Source organism: Leuciscus leuciscus (genome assembly GCF_965113295.1).
Source record: "Leuciscus leuciscus genome assembly, chromosome: 12".
NCBI classification, from domain to species: Eukaryota; Metazoa; Chordata; class Actinopteri; order Cypriniformes; family Leuciscidae; genus Leuciscus; species Leuciscus leuciscus.
Window position 1 is genome coordinate 17813133 of NC_138736.1, and position 24215 is coordinate 17837347.

General features: G+C 36.1%; 1 protein-coding gene and 1 long non-coding RNA gene across 2 annotated transcripts in view; one reads left to right on the top strand and one right to left on the bottom strand.

Annotated features, from left to right (window-relative positions):
* The window catches only part of LOC309511603, a 223794-nt gene that overhangs the window by 53487 nt on the left and 146092 nt on the right, over positions 1–24215 (bottom strand). The gene's annotated exons all lie outside the window — the stretch shown is intronic.
* Positions 4114–16206, top strand: tent5bb (terminal nucleotidyltransferase 5Bb). The gene is made up of 3 exons (XM_082186767.1): positions 4114–4549; positions 11872–13627; positions 14153–16206. Exons 1-2 carry the CDS (start codon positions 4394–4396, stop codon positions 12892–12894), a joined length of 1179 nt encoding a protein of 392 aa, XP_082042893.1. The 5' UTR covers positions 4114–4393; the 3' UTR covers positions 12895–13627; positions 14153–16206.

The following is a 24215-nucleotide window of genomic DNA, read 5'->3' on the forward strand; positions in this document are numbered from 1 at the left end:
TTACTTTCATATTATAGTACTTGGATTACGTTACTGAATACTTTTTTTATGAAGTAATTTGTAACTGTAACGGAATACATTTTTAAAGTAACCCTCCCAAGCCTGCTCATTTGTATCCATGGTTACTGTCATTTTCAGTTCAGTTGTATCACCTGTTTAGTCATCATCGTCATCTGCCTCACCTGTGTTCTGTTAATCAGTATAATCTGTGTTTGTGTTTAGTTCCATTCTGTTCAGTCAATTGTGGTCTGATCTCTGTTGTATTCTGCTTGAAGTGTGTGTACCTTCGGCCTGTCTCATATGTGCCTGTTTGAGTTATATTGTAAGTCAAAGTTTGTATTAGAACTTTTGCCTCCTCTTTGTCTTCTTCTGCCTACACCCCACCGTAAAAAAATCGATAATTTTGATTCATACAATGTATTGTTGGCTATTGCCACAAATATACCTGTGCTACTTGTGACTGGTTTTGTGATCCAGGGTAATTTGTTTTTCATTTCATTCCTAAAAATTAACCCCCTTCATGAAAGAGTTTGAGGCCTTGTGAGTTCATTTAACTAATTCATCCCCCTGTCCTAAATGTTATGCGTTCTCCTGAGAAACTTTGCGTTCGCAAAACTTGTGTTCTTTGTTGAACGCAAAGTTTCTCAGGGGAATAAAAACACATTTGTGAGAGAATGCAAAAGCATTGCCAAATTATTTTAGCCCTTTAGGGGCTCTGTAGTTTTATCATTTTCAATTGTACAATGTTTGCTGATGTCATAAGTGTGGTTGTGATATGCTTGTTTTTTTATTTTATTATTTTAATTATGTAAAACAAACAGATGCCCTGGCAAGAGTTTGTGTGTGTGTGTGTGTGTCAGCATCCTCTATCAGATAGGTTTATGAGGCAAACACAACCACAGACTCCTCTCTATCCAAACACGCACACACATTTCTTAGCAACATCTTAATAAACAATACCGGATCATTGGGTTTACTTTACTTGGCTACTACTTCTAAGATATTTAGGCTACAGTATAGCTGTGTTAAAGCAGTACAAACTACAAGACAAATGTTTCAGCAGTGAAAATACTGAACTGTGTTTTAAAGAGGTTTTTATAACTGTGTTTGATCGAGTACATCATGAAAATACCACAAATTATAGTGAATTATTGAAAACATGTCATGTACAGTATCTGTGTTGTGACAGTTTTCCTAAATTACTAGCCACTCAGCATTTTCGCTAACCACAATTTTCACATCAATACCATGGGGAAAACTGCCATATATATATTTTTTAATATTATCTCATTAATTTGGCAACATGTATATTAGTCTGCTGTCACATTAAGAACTGACACGTGGATCCTTTATACTGTGACACGTGTTTTCTTTTTCAGCTGTTTGTTCAAGTCCCAATTCAGAGGCTGCATCCTTCGAAGGATGTGGACTTCAAAGGCCACACTTTCGAAGGCAACGAAGGTCAGAACGAGCATTGTTAAATGGGACGGTCTAGCCTACGGAAGATTGTTCTTGTCGCCAAACAACTGTGACAGCTTGGGTTGATGAGTGACAGTAACGTTTGTCCTAGACTTTTTTTGCAAGTAATATTAAACTGTCTGAAAACAAAACATGGTTCACAAACTGTTTATATATGTTCACCATGGTCCATTTCTGTATATAAGAAAGAGTATAAACTATATATAATCGCATCTTAGTAAGATATGTCAACATTTAAACTGCTTTAAAGTTTTGTATCATTAGATATTTGAGTAAGTTGAAACCCAATACTTACGTTTAAAAGTGTAAATTGGCAATTTATCTAAAAAAAAAACTGTCGTCACTGGCGCGCATAACTTTGAATTGGGACAGCCTTCACCGCGTTGCAGTGACACAAACGGCCTTTGAAGGATGCAGCCTCTGAATTGGGACACGTTTATGTGAATACTCGCCAAGACTGACATTTAAAAATTATTTTGTGTGTATTTGACTGTTTAAGCACAATAAGCAGCTAAAAATAACTCAATTTAGTACTGAGAGGTGGCTTTATGTGCGTGCACTTTGGGTGTGAGCATAAAATCTGCGGGAATGTGTAAAATGATGCGCAATACGCGCAATCCCACGCCAAAGATCAAGCCCTGTAACACCAACAATATTCATCAACTCACTGTCATGCAACTCGCTGTCAGAGCGATCAAGCGAGAAAACGCAGCTGGTATAGTGTATCCGCAGAAAATGAGTATTGGAAGCGTTTCAGATATTTCAGTATCGGAATATCTGTATTTTTGACAACACTGCATTGAACTTAGTTTACTATTTCAGATTCCTTTTTAAATGACTACAATAAAAAAAAAAATAAAAAAAAAAAAATATATATTTTTAATATATATTTTAAAACATAAGTCAAACCTACCAAAGTGGATAATAGGAGTGACTGCGTTACACGCCTGCTGTAATCCACATTTGGCAGGTGTTAATGTCAAGCCCTGGTCACATCCGTTCAGGTTCTTAACCTGCTCCTTGTGACAACACAGAGATCAGCATTTTTATTTAATTTTTTTATTCTCTTCCAGAGATTTGTTTCTGTTCCTTTACATGATACTTTGCTACACTTAACAGGTCGGTCTACTTGATGACGTCTTTTAAATGCCTTGTAGCTAAAGATAATATTTCTATGACGGAATAGAAGCAGGATTAATGTCATATACAAGCAGCATTTCAAGTTGAGGACATTCTCTGTTTGCTATATGGAGCCTGAGAAAATAAAGGATGTTTGCAGAGGTAAGGGCCTTACTGTTTGATCAGGTTATAAAAGGCCCTTTTAACTTCCTGTGGGACTTATCAAATATAATATCACACCCAAAGGCTAAGACATACAGGAGCCAAATCAACAAGGCATAATACTGTGTAAAAATGTGCAGTTTTTACCTTAAAGAGCTGTTTCTTCCTTATCTGACTTATCTTTCTCCTCTGTTTGTTCACTTAAAACATAACTGACTGTAGCTGGGTATACATGAATAATAAAAAGATTAAAATGAATAATTAAATATATTAAAATAAATACAATTTGAGTAAAACAAATAATAGAAATTAGATGAATATAGATTAAATGAATAAGTAAACAATACAAATGTTTAAAATAAATAAATAAACAACATTTGATTAAAAAAATAAATAATATTTATTTATTTAAAATAATAATAATAATAATACATAAATAAATGAATTGCTATAGTGTAGAGTTTAATTTAGAATATAGCTGCCTTTTAAATTTTAGGATGCAAGGATTGGTGGTCCATGGCCTCTAAAATATTGAAATCCCCTGATTTAGGTTACCTAACAAAAAATATTTTTTAAAGTGCTGTTTCAAAATATTTTACTTAACAGTAAAACTGTCTAATTATGACATAATCAGTTCATTCAAGGTGTCAAATTTTTGCTTCTTATCATTGACATTCTTTATTTTATTACTCTGCTTGGCTTATATCTTTATGCTGTTCTGCAAATTGCCGTATTGTACATGCATAATGTTCATAGAATTGTGTTCTATGGTACTCACTTGTAAGAAATGTCTTGTTTACAAATTACTGTGGAGAAGTTCCAGTTCAGACTGCTTGAAACCACCCAGAGCACTGCTAATAGCTGTCATGAAAAAGATATCAGATTTCCAGAAAATGAGATCAGTTCCACTTCCTTTTGAAATAGCTGAGTTCTCAATGTATGCAGATCTAAATACTCTTTTTTAGAATAGGTGCTGTGATGATAATATAACAAATGATAGATTGTGTAAGTTTTTAGACAAATGACATTTAACCATCTTGAAAAGCAATGAGAGAAATAGACTTTTGAAAAACCTAGTAGGCTACCTACTGTAAATCAAACTACGATACGATGTGAATATATTATCATATGTTTACAGGTTTAACCTATTGGAAAAGGTAATAAAACTAACTAGCTTGAGCATTCTGGTTTGTGTTTACCATAAACTGAACACATGCTCCCACACATCGAACGCCCCTCCTACAACCAATGATCGCAGCAGGTTATTGTGACGTGTGGACGTAGGCGTGCACAAATGCTTTAGTTCTTATAAAATATTTAACTATTCATAAAGCTGACCAATTGAGCGGCGTATGTAAATATGGCACGTTTAAATGTATTTGTAGGCTTATTCCAGGCAGGCACAGTGAATGAACGGTAGACTGTGTGAGTAACTCTTCTGTGGGAAACAGTCGCTTGGGTTCGTTTGTTTATCCTGTTTCGTTGATAAAATAACTTTTCAAATCCACGCTTTGATCTTGAATTGACTCTCTGCTCTAAACCGTACTCGTCGGACATCATCATAAACAAGTAGTAGGGGCATCCAGCTGACATCCATAGAGCAGACTTGTGTTTTCATCGGACTGATTTCGCCATGTCCTCCGCGGATGTGTCGGAGCACAGCCGGCGCTGTTGTGTTTTGTCGTGGGAGCAGGTGCAGCGTCTGGACTCCATCCTGGGAGAGTGTGTCCCGATCCACGGACGAGGAAACTTCCCTACACTCTCCGTTCAGCCTCGACATATCGTACAGGTACAGGATCCAAACCCATAGGCTTTATATAACACGATGAAACCTCAGCTGAACACAGTTAGCACCAAAAGGAATGTAATAATGTGGACAGAATTCCAATTCCAATTTTTTTTATATAATTTGGAGCATTCCTGAAGGATCCTAATGGATCCTCTCTGACACAAAACAAAATAGATATAAAAGCTAACATAATTACGATTACCATTGCCAATGAAAATAAATGTTTATTTTTTTTTAAATAGATAAAAGTAAAAAAAAAAACGTCTTAAAGGTGAAGCGATTAAAGACATTGTGTCTCATTCACGCATGTGTAGGCTACGTACAAATTTGTGCGTGAAATGAAATCTGTGTACGTCCGAACGTTTTCACGAGCAAATCATGATTCACAAAAAACTTTCATAGGCTACTAAAATGCATTCTCAATGTGCGAAAAAAACTAAACTAATTTGAAACCACATATAGCCTACACAAAAAGTCTAACATCGTGTTAAGACGTTCTTCTTAACACTATTATATAATATAATAGCCTATAATATTATGCTATATTAATAAATAATAGGCCTGCAGTTTAATTTCATCTTTATATTTCATTATGTAGCCTACAGTGAAAGAGTGAGAATACCTGCATTAGCCTATATAGCTTCAGCTGCGAGGTTTCTCTAAATAACGTAGATTTACGCTTGATTTACAGCTGGCTATTGAGAGCTTCGTAATCTGAACTGGTTTTGAGAATGGTACACTTGGCTTTGCTCGTGGATCTGGCGAGTGCGCTTTTGCAGAGAGCGTCAAATGTTTGTGATGAGTGAAAGGCTGTGCCTGGAAAGGAAAGGTTGTGCGGAAAGCCCTTATAAGAAGATGGTTTGGGCGTGTTTTATGCAAATGACTAACGTCGTGCACGCGGCCGCTCATTTAGAATAGGTAGGCCTACTCCAAAGGCAATTCAAACATTAGGACGAGAAGAACTAATGTATGTGCATACGCTCGTGTTGTGACTAAATAATCCACGCAATTATTAGTGAATGAGACCCATTGTATTTAATACATAGGTGCATAAATGTAGAGCTATTATTCATAATTGGGGGATGTTGCAGAAAATGTGTTACAGAAAAGTTAAAGTCTATTTCCTAAATGGAATTACCACGGCTACTTAACAGATAGGATATAATTGGAAACACGTAGGAAAGTTAGGATGTTTCTGTATTGCAATCTTAATTCTTGACTTAATTTATATATATATATATATATATGAAGGTTTATTTCCTATTTAAAAATGGTTACTAAACAGAATATTAAACAGAAACAGATTTAGAATGTTTCTGTAAAACAACCCCATACTGTAGGCTGTTTATGGATGCCACATAGTGTAGAAACTTAGAATGTGTGGTAATAGATATTATGGATTTATTATAATTTACTTTAAATGAGCTTTGAACATTCTTGATGACTAAATGCACTTTTTGTTTATTTGACAGGTTACTATTAAAATAAAATGGTATTGAAAATCTTTTTTTAAATATACTGGCATTAAAATTTCAGTGGTAGTTTGTTTTCAAGTGTAATTTTTTAAGCATCTCTACTATAGCATTATTAAGCTTGAAAGCATCTCATATTTCTCTAAAGGTTCAGTGTAATTTGCTAGTTTCACAATGAGGTGCCAAGATTATTTTTTCCCCTGATTATTCTACTGTAAAGGATACATTTTAGCTTTTGCAATCGGTCGTGACTTTTGCAGCCTTACTGGAAAAGGTTTATGTGTCAGCTTTTCTTCCATGCTGAATTCCAGTAGATATCAGCAGGTGTTTGTGCTATCAAATCAGGTAATTCAATCTATTTAACATCCGGAGAAACTCTCATAGTGAACCTGCTGTCGGCTGACTGATGCCTGACGCTCTCAAACATGTTGAAAAACAAAATGTCATTCATATTATTTATGATAGCTTGTCTTATTCCATATACAAACTTGTCTCTCAGTTCAATAAAAAAATTATTTTCAATTTGGAACAATAAACAAGACTAGAATGAAGATAGATTTTGAAATATTTTTTTAATAACAGAGGTAACAACCAACATTCAAAATGTTTGAAACTTATTTTCTATAAACTTAAATATTTTAAGGGTGATTAATGAACTAAAATGCCTCCGTGTCTTCTTATTTTGAATGAGAATGCAGTATTTCCCTTCATTTAGCTTGTTTTATTTACAACCTCATGTTGCAAGGAAGCCAGTTCACACAATTAACTGTGAAACAAGATATATATAGGCTAGTATTTTTACCCAGCCGTATCAAATGGCTTATTCAAAATGAGGCCTCTCTCTGATGACATCACTGACCTCCAAATGAAAGTGCTTATTACTCTACCATCTGGTTGTGGGGCTCTGTACCTAATGTGGGAGCCATCAGACAAGTCCATAAGCTTTTAGGTTTTGCAGTATCTCATCTTTAATTCGATTTTTTGATTGTCTTTATGAAAACTATTCACTTTTATTCTCAATAAAACCCTTTCAATAAGGCTTTAGTTAATTTTTTGCCTTGCCAAACAATTGTCATCACCAACATATTATATCTATTTTCAGCATCATATTTTTATATTCTTGACACTTGGAAGATTCATTTCAAATCAATGCACTAATGTAATATGTACACATAGAACAGGCATTACAGTTATTATACAGGTCATGGTGACAACCTACCAAGCAGCTAGTCTTTCATAGCCTGAATTTTGACTTAGCATAAATACTGGGTCACAATGCAGTTTAGGCTGGTTAGAACTGCACACTTAGACAGGAAGAGACCTGAGTCTGATTGACATTTGAAGCAACCACCCCAGTTTTTCTTGTTTAGTGGTAGGTTTATCTCAGAATATTTCTGTGACACAATAATAGACATTTTGAAAAAAGTCTCTGAGAATTTTCTGTACTGAAACATCTTCATCACTGGCCATGCAATTACGTCCACAGAATTACTGTCCATCCAAATGTAATAAGCACATATTATTTCCCAGACAGAAGACAAACAATATACAGTTCTGCTCATAAATATGCAACATGGTTGCTAGTAAGTGCATCAAAAAATCTCTTGATATATTTGAAAGATTTGAAGCAAGCCCAGTGATAAGTTCATTCTTACAAGTGCTCATAGTACCAACACAGAATAATTTAAACATGATTTTGTTTCCTGACAGACTGATAAAAACCTGTTCATTTTGACTCCTGGATGTTAGTATCATTCTGACAATCTGATTGGAATTTGCAGTATTCACAAGTGTTTTGTAGTTTTGTCTACAATAAAACAGTGGAAATGTCTTCAACTACCAGGAAGCATACTCTTAGATTTGTTGGTCATCAGCCCTCCAGAAGGTTGTTTGTTACATGGCATCAGTTTTTGGTGTTGTTATAAAGCATGCATCGTTCTTATTACTAAGTGTAGAAAGAACACTCAGACACAAATCACCACTATTTCATGTTTTCTCAGTGGTATAATTTTTGCATTGTTGCTTGGCTTACACTGGCCTGTTTAGCAGACAAAGTTGGCTTGTTTGTGGCACATAAGGTTAAAAGTGGATTAATCCTGTTGGAAACAGTAGACTTGTGAGCCAGAGCTGACATGGCATCTGTGTGGTAAAGAGGAGCCTGGTAAGTCTTTCAATTTGGCCAGAGTGTAAACTAACTCCTCAGGATACATTTTTTTTTTTCAATCTGAAAGGATACATAGACTCTACATCTAAGCCATCCCCATTGTTCCTGTCTTAGAACATGTGCTTTTTTTCAATCTGAAAGGATACATAGACTCTACATCTAAGCCATTCCCATTGTTCCTGTCTTAGAACAGGTGCTTTTATGAGTATGTGAATGGATGTCTTAAAGGAATTCATCCCTCCAGCATGGAACATAAACCTGGTAAAACCAGTGGCTGGAATCAGTTTGAGGTATACTTTACACCATACACCCATACCTGCAGGGGGAGCTAATCAACAGAGCCTTTTTAACATTCTTTCACTGTAAAATGTATCTAAAAAAAAAAAAAAAAAGGTAGTAATAATGACTCCCTGAAAACTTGTTTTGGGATAGTTCAAGAAATTATGGGATAGTTCAAGTTCTGTCATCATTTATTCATCTTCATGTTGTTCAAAACCTGTAAGACTCTAAAGTATTCAGCAAAACAAACAAACAAAACTTCATTTTCACTCTGTTTCTCACACAAAGCTATAATTTGCCTTTAGAAGACTAAAGTACATGTCGTATGGATCACTTTTATGGTCCTTATTTGCTGCGCAACATTCCTAGTCTCAACATTCATAGTCTTAAAAAAAAAAAAAAGGCATGGTTTGGAACAAAATTAGGGTGAGTAAATGATGACATACTTAGCATAGGTTTTTTTGTTTGGAAAATCAGATGAATGATTTTTTGGACAAGGCCTTTACTAATGGGGCGTAGAACTGGTGTAATGGAAGTTATGTATGAGTAACTGCTAAAAGTTTTATCCGAGCTTCATATAACACCTAGCGTTATCCACATGGCCATCCAATAGCTAGAATTTCAAAGATTCCATTGTGAATTTTTGGAAACAATTTAAGATCAGGAAAAAACTCTTAATAGTCTAGTCCAGTATACAGGGGATTCACTGACTCATTTCCTGAGCCTGGGCCAGTGTCAGAGACTCGTAAGTGGTTCATTCATCCCTTTGCATTTGGCAGTTCACAGTGAGACCGGCTGCCCAGAGTGGCTGTTGGTATCCAGGGGGCAATGATGCTGTGTTCTATTGGCCTGTTCCCCAGCCTAAATCTGTCAAATGCTGTGTGGAAATTTGCCTTACCATCATCCTACAAATAAAACACGAAACCTATTTTGGCCAGGTTAGAAAACAAAACAAAGCGAGCCAAGGCGTTGTCTGCACCGGTCAGACCAGTGTGTTTGTGGCTTTTTTACAAGCCTTTAAGGGTCAAAGGAAATAGGCTTGTAGATTGATATCTCAATGTATGTGTCTTCTTTAGAGTTTTAGAGGAGATCCCTCTAGGCTTTTTCCTTTTTTGAGTGAATGCTCCTTGTATCTTGTGTGTGACTTTGTGCATGCTGCTATGCGTGATCACGTCCTAAGTCGTTTTTTTTTAATTCAGCAAAAAGTCATGTCATACATATGCTTTGACCTAAAGCTTTGTCTTTAGAACAATCAGCCACACTTCAGATTAGGGTCCAATTCTCAGTATTAACTATTAACTACAACTTTTGCCTCAATAAACACCTAATTACTGCTGATTAATAGTTAGTAAGGTAGTTGTTAAGTTTAGGTAATGGATTGGAATTGGGTAGGATTAAGGGATGTAGAGTATGGTCAAGCAGAATAAGGCATTAATTTGTATTTTATAGGTAAAAGACAAAAAATATTTTGGGAATACAAAATATGTTTAGTTTTATTTACAAAATAGCTAAGTTATTATCTTTAAGAAACATTTTACTAGGTACAAACTGTTATCAATATGACCCACCAACTTTCTGAAAGTGTTTGGTTACCAGTGTAACTAACTGGTTCTCCATGCTGAATTATTATTTTTTTTTGCCAAGATATTTTCAAGAACATTGAAATGTATAATTCCATTGTGGAAACTGATCTGAAAGTTTCAGTTTATGTCCTGACCTTTGCTGTATCCCAGAAAACCAGCATTTGTTCTGGAGCATTGTGCTGTTTTTCATCTTTCATCTAGTGTTTTAATGTTTGTTTTTTCCCCTTGGTAATTTTTAGTTGTCAAAAGTGTGCAGACAGATATCTGGTGATGAAATAAAATATTTCCATTTGATCCTAAGAGGTACAGACACTGTAGGGATTATGTAACTGTGCAGAGAAATAGGTCAACCAAAATCATGTGTTGTGATGGGTAGAAAATGCACAAGCCTACGTTCATAAATCAGACAGAGACAAAGAGAAAGAAAAAGATGTGGAACTAACAGTACACAGCAATGCACCTTAACACTTTAGTAACCGCATAGCAATATTCTAGTAACCACCCAGTTCACCTTAGCAGATCTGGATCTGTTTGCAGCGGATCCTCCTGATACTTACACAGTGATATCTCTTCTGGTCTGGCTGGGCACTGAGGAAATCCAGAACCTCCACAGAACTAGACTTTAACAAAAAATCTATGTGCTAAGTCTTTGACTCAGACTAAGTCTTTGACTTCCCAAATGTCAAGTTAATAGGATATTCTCAATTTCCTCATGCTCTATGATCTCCTACATACTTAAATATGTGGTTTACTAATATTATGGTCCATTTATTTGTGGCCAAGCCCCTATTGTATCCATTCGTTTTCTTATTATTTTTCCCCAATGGGAGTCTTAGGCAGCCCTATGAATCGTAAGTAGGAAAATTATGAAATTTGGCACACTTGTAGTGATGGTAATGAATAGCAATCTGACCAAATTTGGAGTCTCTAGGACCAACTCTATAGCGCCACCACCAGTTCAAAATTCACTTTTCAAATGGTTATCACTTTTGAACCCTTTAATCTAGAAAAATTAAACTTAGTACACCTGATTCCCCTCATCATGCTGATCACATTCACCATCTTACATTAAGAGTCCACCCATTACAGTAGTGGCCATTTTGAAAAGTACAGTATTCCGTTTTTCCCTATTCCTCCTTAAAATTTTGGCCAATTCTTTCGAAAATTGGCTCGTATGATCTTTGGACCGATATTTTTTTATTCATCTTTGTTCAAAAGTCACAAACTCGAGGTTGACCCGAAATTGGTTCAGAGGCTGTATCTTCAGCAATTGAGACAGAAATTGGTACGCTTCATCGGAACCATGATCTGAGGGTCCATGCCAAATTTGGAAACAGTGCCACCTACAGGTCATGATGTGGCTAAAAATGGCAGAGAACAGTTTGTCAGAAAATCATGATCTTGGTGTCTATGGATTCCTTGTGTTATGAATCCATGGATACCAATTTTGCCAGAATCAGACGAATCATCGGGCTGCCATTTTGAATTTTGTCACAAATTGCACTATCTTTTAAATTATTTGATGTATTGACACAAAATTCGGTATGAATTCGGTATGACACATCATCGGCATGTCCAGAAGGTACCTGGAAAGTTTGAACAGCGCCACCTAGTGTTCCAGAGATATCGTTTTTTTGCAAAAACGCTAATAACTTATGAAAACATGGTTCAGAATTTAATTTCTGATTGACTTTCAACAATATGACTGTCCACCATATTGAAGCAAATGAATAACAGTTCTGTATGAAATTGTAAAAATTTCAATATGTATGAAATTTGTAAAAAAGTTTGTTATATCTCTTTCTTTCTCTCCTTCATGTGTAGGTGGTGCGGGCTCGTCTAGAAGAGCGAGGTGTAGTGGTGCGTGATGTGAAGCTGAACGGCTCTGCTGCCAGTTATGTGCTCCATCAGGACACTGGCCTGGGCTACAAAGACCTGGATCTGATCTTCGGTCTGAGTCTGACCGATGACAAGACCTTCCGTCTGGTGAAGGATGTGGTATTGGACAGCCTCCTGGAGTTCCTGCCCCCCGGCGTGAGCCGGGACCGCATCACCGCCCTCACCTTAAAGGAAGTGTACGTGCAGAAGCTGGTGAAGGTTTGCAATGACACAGACCGCTGGAGCCTAATCTCACTTTCCAACAACACTGGCAAAAACGTGGAGCTGAAGTTTGTGGACTCTCTGCGACGGCAGTTTGAGTTCAGCGTGGATTCATTTCAGATCGGCTTGGACTCGCTGCTGCTATTCGACCGCTGCTCTGAGACGCCCATGTCCGAGAGTTTCCATCCCACTGTACTCGGAGAGAGCATGTACGGAAACTTTGAAGAAGCGTTAGGACACCTACATGCCAAAATCATCGCTACGCACAGCCCGGAAGAAATCCGTGGAGGTGGGCTCTTGAAGTACTGCCACTTGCTGGTAAGAGGCTTCCGTCCAGCCTCCGAGGCACAGATGAAGACGCTCCAGCGCTACATGTGCTCACGCTTTTTCATCGACTTCTCTGACATCAATGAGCAGCAGAGGAAGCTGGAGGCGTATCTGCAGAACCACTTTAACGGCATGGAGCACAAGCGTTACGATTGCCTCGTGACTCTCCATCACGTGGTAGATGAAAGCACCGTATGTCTCATGGGCCATGAGCGAAGACAAACACTCGCGCTCATCTCCTCTTTGGCACTACGCGTGCTGGCTGAACAGAACGCAATCCCTGCACTGTCTAATGTAACATGTTACTACCAACCAGCTCCCTATGTCAGAGACGTCAACTTCAGCAACTACTATATAGCACATGTGCATTCGCCCATTTCCACCTGTAACAGCTATCAAACATGGCTGCCTTGTAGCTGAGCCAGGAAGGGACAAAAACACTTCTGGGGCATATTTGCAGTCTTCAGATGGTTGTTAGATTTCACTTCAATATCAAGAGAAAAAAAAGTATATTTTGCATAAAGAAATTCTAATTTCTCAGTTGTGATTTTCATTAGTCTCATAAGAGCTTTAATAATAATAAAAATAATAATCATTTAGTACAGTATTTTTACTGTATTACTGTGAAAATTAAGGTATTTGTTTATTTAAATCAACAAACATTCAACTACAACTAATCAGTCCCACCAGGATTTAGTGCTTTTGTGTGTGTGTTTTTTTTTTAATTATCAAAATGACAAAATGGCATTTTCCAGATTAAAAAATAAAATAAAAATTTATTTGTTTTATTTATAATTCGGACACCACATTTACCAAATTATTGATTATGTTAGATGCATAATAGTCATACATGGCTCAAAGAACAAACAGAATTCAAAAATCTTGTTTATTTTGGTCTTATTTAAACTTTTAAAACAAGCTATGGATTTTTTTTGATATTGAGTGTGGTGCACAACCTTATAACAGTCTTCACAAATATGAAATAATAATAATAATAATAAAATAAATAAATAAAGATAAATAATAATAATAATTATTATAGCTAGCTAGGCTGTCTACTATCTAGATTTATTAACCTGAGCACTTAGGATAGGCAATATGACCAACATTTTACAGGCTAAGCAAACCGCAGCAAAACTTAAAGGAGAACTCTGTAAGTCTAGCGAACTCTAGTCACTTCTTCGCTGATTTTCCCTTTTGTTGTCGCATGTTTTCCCCACGAGCTCCCCCTACAGCTGTGGGGGGGCGTATATTTCACAACACAGTCGTAAAAAACTCATTTGCGGCGGCCTCCTCCCCCTCTCTACCGCTGCTCATGTGCGTTTGTTTTGATCGGAGCAAGCCAACTGTATCGCGTGGAGCTATGTCTACCGAGGTGGGTAATCTGGTAATACATCATACATGCGTGTGTGTTTATGTCGAATTGCCGTAAAGCAATTTGTGTTTCGCGCTCGTTCTCGTTCTAGTTCTCGCTTCTCACGAGACTTCCAATTTCTAACTTGCCGGGACGGTAGTGTTGCAAGTTGCAAGGTTGGTTTTCCGCCTGGGAACGCTGGGGGGAGCGGGGAAAGTCACCAATATCACCAGAACAGGTTGTTTAACCATCCAAATGATTTCTAGACAGTTTTATTAAGTTAAAAAAGTTACCAAGTTCTCCTTTAAAGTAAAATGCCTTTAGGTAAAATGTTCTCTGTTAATAAATAATCAAGTAAACAGTTATATAATTAGAACAAAGAAAATTACAATAGGATGAATAAATTGCTCCACAATTTAAATTATAGACCTATATAGACTTTAGAAAATATACTTTATTGTCATAAAACTATTACATCTTAATGGTCCTACAATTTAATTGGAAATGTTCTTTATGTAAAATATAATTTCCTATTTTTGTCTTGTGATGTTGGGGTGAAATATGACCCAGTCATGTTTTTGTCAAGTGTCATGAGACTCACCATTCTATTATAGCAGGTTGTTTTGTGCAAAACTCAATGGAGACCAGAAGTGAAATATTTTGTCTTTATATGGATGCTACCAATCCAGCCTATTATAATGAACTCTGCTTAAGTGGAAGACTCAAAATGATTTAATTTGCTCCAAGTCCACTCAAAAACTTTTTGTGAGGATTTTGTCCAGTGCAGATAAAACAATAACAATGAACATTGGGGGAGAAATGTCTAAAGCACTCTACTCCACATTCATGTGTAACCCATTCATATTTTATAAATGAAATGTTTTTAAGTTATGAAACACAGCTTTTGTTGAAGTTATGAAAAAAGAAATCAAGAAAAGCCGTAAAACTGGGAGGATGTGTTCAGTTCTGATCATATAATACTTTCCTTATTTGAAAAACTGAGGACCAAAGACTTTAGATGTAGCAGTTTATGTGGAATGTTACTTCTGTGACTTAAAGTGCCTGAAACCAACTACAAACTGAAATGTATGTAAATTAAAATGTTAATTGTTTTGTTCTCTGGGGTATTGTATTGTACAGTATTTTTACTTTCAGGGGCAGGGCATTTCCTTTACAAATCAATAAAAACAAAGAAAGAAAAATAGCTGAATTTGCTCCTAGTCTTTCCCCCCCGTATCTGTAGAAATGCATGTGCACACTGAAGTGTAATGTGTTTTATAGATGATAAAAGTTAATGTCACAGGGAAAGAAACAAATAATGCATGCTCTGTATTTTTTTTGTCCACATTACCCAAGAGTAATCGGGTAAATCTCAACAAGAACGAGAACTGTTTAACAGCGTTTTGCATTAAAGGGATAGTTCACCCAAAAATGAAAATACTGTCATAATTTACACACCCTCAAGTTGTTCCAAACCTGTATGCATTTATTTCTTCTTTTGAACACAAACGAAGATATTTTGAAGAAGGTTGGAAACCAAACAGTTGATAGAACCCATTGACTACCATAGTATTTTTTTTCCCCCATACTATGGCAGTCAATGAGGTCCATCAACTGTATGGTTACCCATATTCTTCAAAATATGTTCTTTTGTGTACAGCAGAAGAAAGAAGTTCATATAGGTTTGGAACAAGTTGATGCTGAGCAAATGATGACAGTATTTTCACTTTGGGGTGAACTATCCCTTTATCTTATGCAAAAAAATCTTAACATGAATGGTCCTAAAATAGAGTAACATAAACTACATTTGTTATTTTATTAGCCTATCAAATACAATAACATTCAGATGTTTTAAGTGCTTAGGAAATGTCTAAATACTTTTTTGGGGCCACTATACTGTAGGTCTATGGGATATGGATGGTTTATATCTCTCATTGACTCTCATAAGGCAGGCTTTGCTTGTGTTGGATGTGTCGCACTCATTGTTGCTGAGGACACAGCTGATGAACAGCTGTTAGGAGAGCAGTGAATGTACTTGCTGAATATGCAGTTTAGAAGCACCCGCACCACATGTTGTACTCTGTGTATAAGCTACAGTCTATTATTCAAGCACTGGCGTCATGGTACGTAATGTACTAGTGATTAATAATATCATTCAGTGTGACAAACAGGAAGCGGTGCCATGGGCTTTTCGTAACCTGAGATTTCAGGTGTGTACAACATGTTTTCATCTCAAAATGGATATTTATGACTCTTAACCCTTGTAAAAAAAAAGTGCACTTAATTGTATTGAGTGTGCACTTGTAGTGTACTTCAAATCTTAAAAATATATATTAAAAATATTCTACTTTCAGATAATTAATGAAATAAAAGGTCAATTAAAAAGTGTACACTTTCATGACTATGTTTCTTAACACACTTAAGTACACTAATAATGTCAAATTAAAAATTTCACTTTAAAGTACATTTTAAATAATTGTTTTAATAATCTTTTGCTGTGATGACTAACATACTAAAGCACATAAAGTGTTTGATTATAATTTAACTGTAGTGTGTTATTTGATATTACATTTAAAGTTAATATATTTTAAATGTTAAAATTGCAACTTCATCATTACAAATGTGTAATTACAAATATATTTAAATACATGGCATAGCATTTTCAATAGAAATTATATTAAAGTATATTTTAGTTGCTTGTCAGTAAATTATTTAACCATATTTTCAAAGACAATATAAATAAATATAAAATTACATATAAATATTTTCTTAAGTAAGAAGGTCAAACATACACTAAGGTTAAATATCAAGTCATTTTATTATTGTCATGTGTACAAGTTACCAAGTACAATGAAAAACTTACTGAAATGCTACTCCAGACTATAGACAGACAAAATACAATAAACCTCACTGCTATATAAACAAAACAAATATACAGAAATTAATAAAATGATTATTAAACCATTATGACTAAGATAATCAGTGACAAAATAAATAAGACAATAAGTGGCATAATATAATAAAGTTAAAAAGTGACATCTTTGTTGTTATGAAGTTTCCAGTATTCTTAGTGTTAGACATTAGTGTTGATTAAACATTAGTGTTGAACAGTCTTATGGCATTGGAGTAGTGTGTGGAGGAATAATCCTGAGCCTTTTACCAGAGGGGAGAAAAGAGAAAAGTGCTTGTGCCAGGTGACTGTGGTCGTTCATGATAAGCTTTGTCTTCTTAAGGCAGCGTGTAATGTAGATGTCCTCAACTGCAGGTAGTTGTGTGCCGATAATTTTTGGAGCGGTTTCTCAACCCTATGTAGGGCTTTCCGTTCAAATGTGGTGCAGCTACCATACAAGGATGTAATACGCCCTGTAAGGACAGACTCCACTGCGCTCCTGTAAAATGTGGTGAGGGCTGTAGTGGACATCCATGCACTTAAGTGTCTGAAAACATTTCATTCAGTTTGTACTTATTCATGTAGAGTATTCTTTTTAAAAGTATGCTAAAATGTACTTTTTCACTATGGAAAGCAAGTACTGCATTCTTCTTTTTGACGATTTTATTCAGTTCAAACCAACGCACATATTAATAATCAGGAAATACTGTATTTAAGAAGAAAGAAAGTGCACCTGGTAACACTAGCTATAATAAAATGACACATCAAACAAAATTATGTGCAGAGGTTTCTACCCGACAAGGTTTAACTGTTAAATCCACTGTCATTTTGGCTGTTTTTACACAGCATCAAATGTGAGAAAAGTCAGAGCTTTCATAAAATTCTAAATGTCCAGCTTAATTACAAAGTTTAAAGATGTGATAGCCTTTTTTTCTACTCGGAAACTCATAATTACGGTAATTCTGAAATGACGCACACTGGGCACAGAAACCAGTTAAGGTTAACAACTTTTCAAACTATAATTTTATTTAAAACCCCTGTTTTTCTGCCTTGCTGACTGGTGTTTGCTTCAGTAAATCTAGTCTAATTGGTTGTGTGTAAGGGTCTCGCATCATTTTATACAGAAAACAGAAAATACAGAAAAAAAGAAAAAGTCGAAAACTTTGTCCTAGTTTCATCCATAACAGAGGTTGTGAATGTCAAAAACAAATAAGGTGAAAGACAGACTGGTGTACTAGACAGAACATATCTTATTTCTTAAACAAGTTAATGATTTCTGGCCAGCAAAGGCCATGTCCTCTTGACTCACTGTAATTGCACAGTGTGAGTTATAGAATATGGAATTGCAATTAATAGAGGAACAGTAAAAACCGCATGGAGAAAAAAAGTATGGCTAGTGGGGCGCCTTGACCATTCGAGTGTGACAGATTGTTCCCTGTGATATTAATTTAAGACTCTTATGGGAAGCATGAATAAAGCTTGCTGTCAGATTGATGTCAGATACAGACAGCCGTGCATGTGTACCGTGAAGCATGGCCGGCTGTGACAAACGTTTGATAACAGATTCTAAAATGATAGGATTTAAGCTTATTTTGATTACTCAGTCCAAATATTTCTGTTCAGAAATGTTCATAAGCAATGGAATCATGATGTAAATCATGCAACTGACTGTTTGTGGAAACAAAAAGGGCCCTCAATGGAGCCATGCTGAGATGGAGGGCCATATGCTTTGCAATTCAGGATATTGTTTACTTGCTCATTGCTGTTTTCTGCAAGCAGAGGCATCTGGTTAATATCTGTCTGAGGTAAAAAAAACAAAAACAAATAGCCATCAGCATAGGGTGGTGTCCATCATAACTGTGTGTTTCTTTTTCCATCTTCCTCTTTCTCTGTCTGGTGCTGGAGACGAATTGGGTCAGAACATGATTCACAGTTTTAGATTTGACAGGGAAACACGCAAAACACTCTCAGAGTGACAACAATGATGTAAAGACCAACATATTGAATGCAAAGCTTTATTGGTATACTGTTCCATCAATTAGATCATCATAAACCAGAACTGGTCATAAGTTGGTCTCCAGCAAAGAAATCCATGTTCTTTCTTAGCAAGAGATGCATTAGCTCAATTTTTCGTTTCTCTGTTGCTCCTCTGTTTTTCTTCTTTAAATTACTTTTTGGATTTCTAAAGATCACACATTAACATTGAATGACAGAACAGGGCTTGTCTGATCTATTGTTTGTAGAAATCTCTCCTGGCTGTCACATTGTTTAAAGTTCCAATTAAAGATGTCACTTAAAAAAAAATAAAAAAATAAAGAAAAAAAAGAGAGATGTTAGGCAACATGTGCCAGATGCGCCTTAGTTTCATCCAATTATATTGACTGAAATTGAAATTATTATGAACACTTTGTGTCAGTCTAATTGATTATAATGAGAGTATGAATAGTCTAATTGGTGTAGTTTGGCTCTGGCAAAGAAAAGCACAGGTGTACAGGTACAGTATATTACCTTTTTCATGTTAATACTGCTGGTCCAACACACAACCACATAATAACATCATCTTGGTTCATGTAATCCGAGTACGGGAGAGTGGGGTAAGATGTGGCATTTATTTTATTTTATTTTTTTGCTTATGTGGTCCTTAAGATAAGAGACAATTAGGCAGAAGTAAAATGAAAGTATCTAAAAAAATGGATGTTTCCTATATATTTAAATGATGAGAATACATCTATGACAAAGGGGCTTCATATTAAAAAGTGTTCCTGTGGCTCAATTTACCCCAGATGGTAAGTTGCACCATCTGGGTGTAATCTGACTATCTAACTGAAACCCATGTGACATTTTAAAGATCATTTACCTCTTTTAAAAAAACAAATTTAATAATCAATTTTCCTTTTACAAATAGTCACATTTATTTTCTTAAAGCTAACTTAAACAACATAAAACCAACCAAATGAAGTTGAAATTTCAATATCTTAAATTTTTTGCATTTCTGAAACAATACATTGTAACCTTGTAAAGTTGTAACCTTTCCAAAAACAGACTAAACAGAGAGTTTGTTGAGTACAATTAAACAAAGACTGAATTAGAATGAATGAATGAATGAATGAATGAATGAATGAATGAATGAATGAATGAATGAATGAATGAATGAATGAATGAATGAATGAATGAATGAATGAATGAATGAATAAATGAATGAATGTCACTGAAACTACTAACAGGCTAAACATTTTAGTCAAAAGGTTCTTGGCATGGTAGTTTTTCTACAATGTTAGGCCATTAGGGACTACGGGTGGAAAGATATGATTAAGCATCTTCATGGTTCTTATCAGAGAAGGATTTGGTGTACTTACATTGTTCCTATCAAAAAAGAATAAACTAAGCAATTTGCGTAATATTACAGATACTTCAGATATTTAACTTAACTAGTGCATTATGGTGGGGTAAGTTAAAACACTGGCTCAATTTACCCCACAGCATTTGGCTCCCTTTGCCCCATGGCTGCCATTTTGGACAAAACTAGCTAGCTTACCAATTCAGACTAATATTTAGCTAAATGATTTGCATAGTTTTATACATTGCTAAATCACCAATATGGATCATAAATATTTTTAGACCTAGACAAATTTGCTTTGATGTAACGGCCACATCTGTTATGCGAAATTTTTACTTTGACAAGCCAAAAACAGTAAATGGGTGCCTTCCACTCCTCCCGTGTGCTTCTGCTTTTCACAGTCTGGCACTTACTCACTGGCGCATCTTACCCCACTCTCCCCTACTCGGATTTATTTATTAATAAAGTCAGTACAATTTCATTTTCAAAGAAATTAGTAGGCTACTTTTATTCAGCAAGGCTGCATTCAATAGATCAAAAGTGACAGTATACACATTTAAGTTACAAAACATTTGTATTTAAAATAGATTCTGTTCTATGAAACAATAAAACAATCTTGAAAAAAAATTAAAATAAGTTTCCACAAAATTATTAAGCAGCACAATTCTTTTCAACATTGACAATAATAAGAAATGTTTCTTGAGCAGCAAATCAGAATATTAGAGTGATTTCTGAAGGATCATGTGACATAGAAGACTGAAGTAATGGCTGCTGAAAATGCACCTTCACCATCACTGGAATAAATTACATTTTGAACATATTTAAATAGAAAACAGTTATGTTCAGTTGTAATAATATTTAAAAATATTACTGTTTTTCTGATCAAATAAATGCAGCCTTGGTGATCATAAAATACTTATTTCATAAACATAAAAAAAATCATACTCTGCAATGGGATTGTACACAAATCACCTGAAATGTTAGTTCACATTTGGATTTATGAATAGTTTTTGCCATCTACATGCTGAAACAGCTACAAAGGCCTACTTATTTTCACTAATCAACTAGTAATTCAGAAAAGCATAGACTCAAAGCATCAATAAAGTTGTAGAATGAATTGAGTAGTTGATGCAACCCGCACTGCTGTAAAAAGCACGTAGAACAGTGTAACCAACCAACATGTTATAAACACTTACAATTCGTATTTTCACTTAAAGGACAAGTTCGGTATTATACACTTAAAGCCCTGTTTACAGATCGTTTCTGATGAAATAGAACGGTTAAGATTAAAATTTGGACACATGCTGCTGTCCCGAGAATTTTGGGTTTCTTTCGCTTTCCCCCCCACCTCCAGAATGGCTGCATATGTGCACTGGAACAATCCTTCCTAAAACGCATTAAACTTTCGTTTACAAAGACGTGAAACTCACCGAGTGGTCAGGGGTGTTCACTGATATGCTCACACAAAAATCACTGCAAAAGATGCTTTCCAACAGGTGTTTTACCATTCGTTGTAAAACTGTGGACCTATTTTTCCGAGCGAAAGAAACCTAAAATTCTCGGGACAGCAGCATGTGTCCAAAATGTAATCTTAACCGTTCTATTTCATCAGAAACGATCTGTAAACAGGGCTTTAAGTGTAAAATACCGAACTTGTCCTTTAAGGATGGCATGGACTTGTTAGTTTTAGGACAGTAGGAACAAAGTAAATTCTCCATTTCAGCCAACCCAGACAGCAACATAGTGTCGGCCCAGATCCGGCCCACATCTGGTACGCAGTGGTGGAAAGAGTACTAAAAAAATGTGATAACGCTTTAGATTACAGCCCGGAATGTACTGCGCAATTAAGACAAATTTACAGCGTAACTTTCAGTAATTATAGTGTGTGTACCTATAAATTATTTGCATGTAAGTATAAGGGAACAGTATATAAAGTTTGGGGAATAAAGGGATAAAATAAGATTGTTGTATCATAATAGTAGAATAAGTACCCCTTAGTTCTATAATACTTACAGAATAAATAATTTGTTAATTCTCCTGGTTGTTACCACTTTATTCTCCAACTATTGTTCCCTTATACTTACAAGTAAGTACTTTATAGGTACACTATAATTAACGAAAGTTACACTTTAAAATCGGTTTAATTACGCAGTACTTTCCGGGCTGTAATCTAAAACGTTACCAAAAATTGTACTTAAAGGAGAAATCCGGTGAATTTTTAAGTTAATCTTGATCGTTTTACCTTTGTGAGTACTGTCTATAGAAAAAAAAAAAACGAACCGGATCGGTGCTTGCAACGCGGAGCTGTTACAGTTAATGCCCAGAGCTCCCATTCAGCTAAAACGGCAGTTATGGGGGCATTAACCTAAATAGTGTCTTTGTGCCTCTTAACAGACACAAAATGCAATTAAAATGTCTGTCCAACATGAACAGGGCCCTTACATGACAACAAGATGCGTTTAGCAACTTAGCCATTGTTTAAACTCACCTAAATAGTGTTTTAGACGGCTAGCTGTAGTCTCGCGCTGAAGTCCCGTGGGAACTCAGTTGTAGCCGGAAAAAGTGCGCGTGATTTTTTTCCCCCCAAACCATTTCAGCGGAAATCCCGCCCTGCAGCTGATTCTAAGGTTTTCATTGGTCATGTCAATCGTCACTGTAACCTAAACCAATTAAATCAGCTGCAGGGCGGGATTTCCGCTGAAGTGGTTTGGGGGAAAAAATCGCGCACATAGTGCAGGTGGGAGGAGCGTCGTGTTCCGGCTACAACTGAGTTCCCACGGGACTTCAGCGCGAGACTACAGCTAGCCGTCTAAAACACTATTTAGGTGAGTTTAAACAATGGCTAAGTTGCTAAACGCATCTTGTTGTCATGTAAGGGCCCTGTTCATGTTGGACAGACATTTTAATTGCATTTTGTGTCTGTTAAGAGGCACAAAGACACTATTTAGGTTAATGCCCCCATAACTGCCATTTTAGCTGAATGGGAGCTCTGGGCATTAACTGTAACAGCTTCGCGTTGCAAGCACCGATCCGGTTCGTTTTTTTTTCTATCTACAGTACTTACAAAGGTAAAACGATCAAGATTAACTTAAAAATTCACCGGAGTTCTCCTTTAAGTAAAAGTATTGCTACTTAAAGGCAGTGTAGGTAGGATTTTTCTAAAAAAAAAACATTCCAAATTTGTTTAAACTGTCTTTATATACCAATACATAATTAAAATGTAAGTACTCTGAAAAAGAGAGTGTAAAAATCGAGTGTCTGTAGACCTCTCACGACTGTTGTAAACACAGCTAATTATTTCCATTCACTCCACCCCCTCCCTTCTGAGCTCCTTCCAAAGCCACGCCCCAAAAACACATGAACGCGCGACGCCAAACGCTCAGGCTCAGCTGGAAGATGCATTTTTTTACCTGAGACGAGTGGAGAGGAAGGAGCGCAGTGCATGCAGTGACATCATGTCAGAATCACATGTAATAAAATACCTAACTTTATCACTATAAATAAACAAATAAGATTGCTTTTAGTACTCACTATCAAGCTAGCATATCGATACTGGTAAAGTTTAAAATATATTTTGTTTGATTCGGTAACGAGCTATATTTATAGGTAACGAGGCAAAGCTAAAAACAGGTTGCATTGATAAACGTTTTTCCATTACCATCAGTTACACTGTGATGAAGGTGAATTTCGTGTAAGATTCATAACAACATATACGGTGTTTTGCATGTAAGAGTTTCCATGATGAAAACAGTACCGGAGACAAGTAGCTGCTACCGCATCGTCGTTCGAGGACAGGTCCGGGGTCGAGGGCGAAGCAGAGGAGGTCGTTCAAGATTCTTTTTTTGCCTTGTTTGCCTTCGCTGCCTGCATATGCAGGTGCTTTGAATTTGGAATGCTCTTTCTCTGCCATAATTTTACTCTTCGTAGGTTCCGCGCCTCTCTTGCACTCCTCAAATCAAACGGGTGCGCGCATATGGGCAGATCTTGTAGCAACAGGGGTGGTAGCCATGGTTGCGAGAGAGAGTGACAGTCGCCCAAACCAATCAATTGTTTCGTCCCGGATGGAAATAATGAGCTGTGTTTATTGAAGATTAAAAGGTCTACAGTCACTCGATTTTTATACTCTCTTTTTCAGAGCACTTACATTTTAATTATGTATT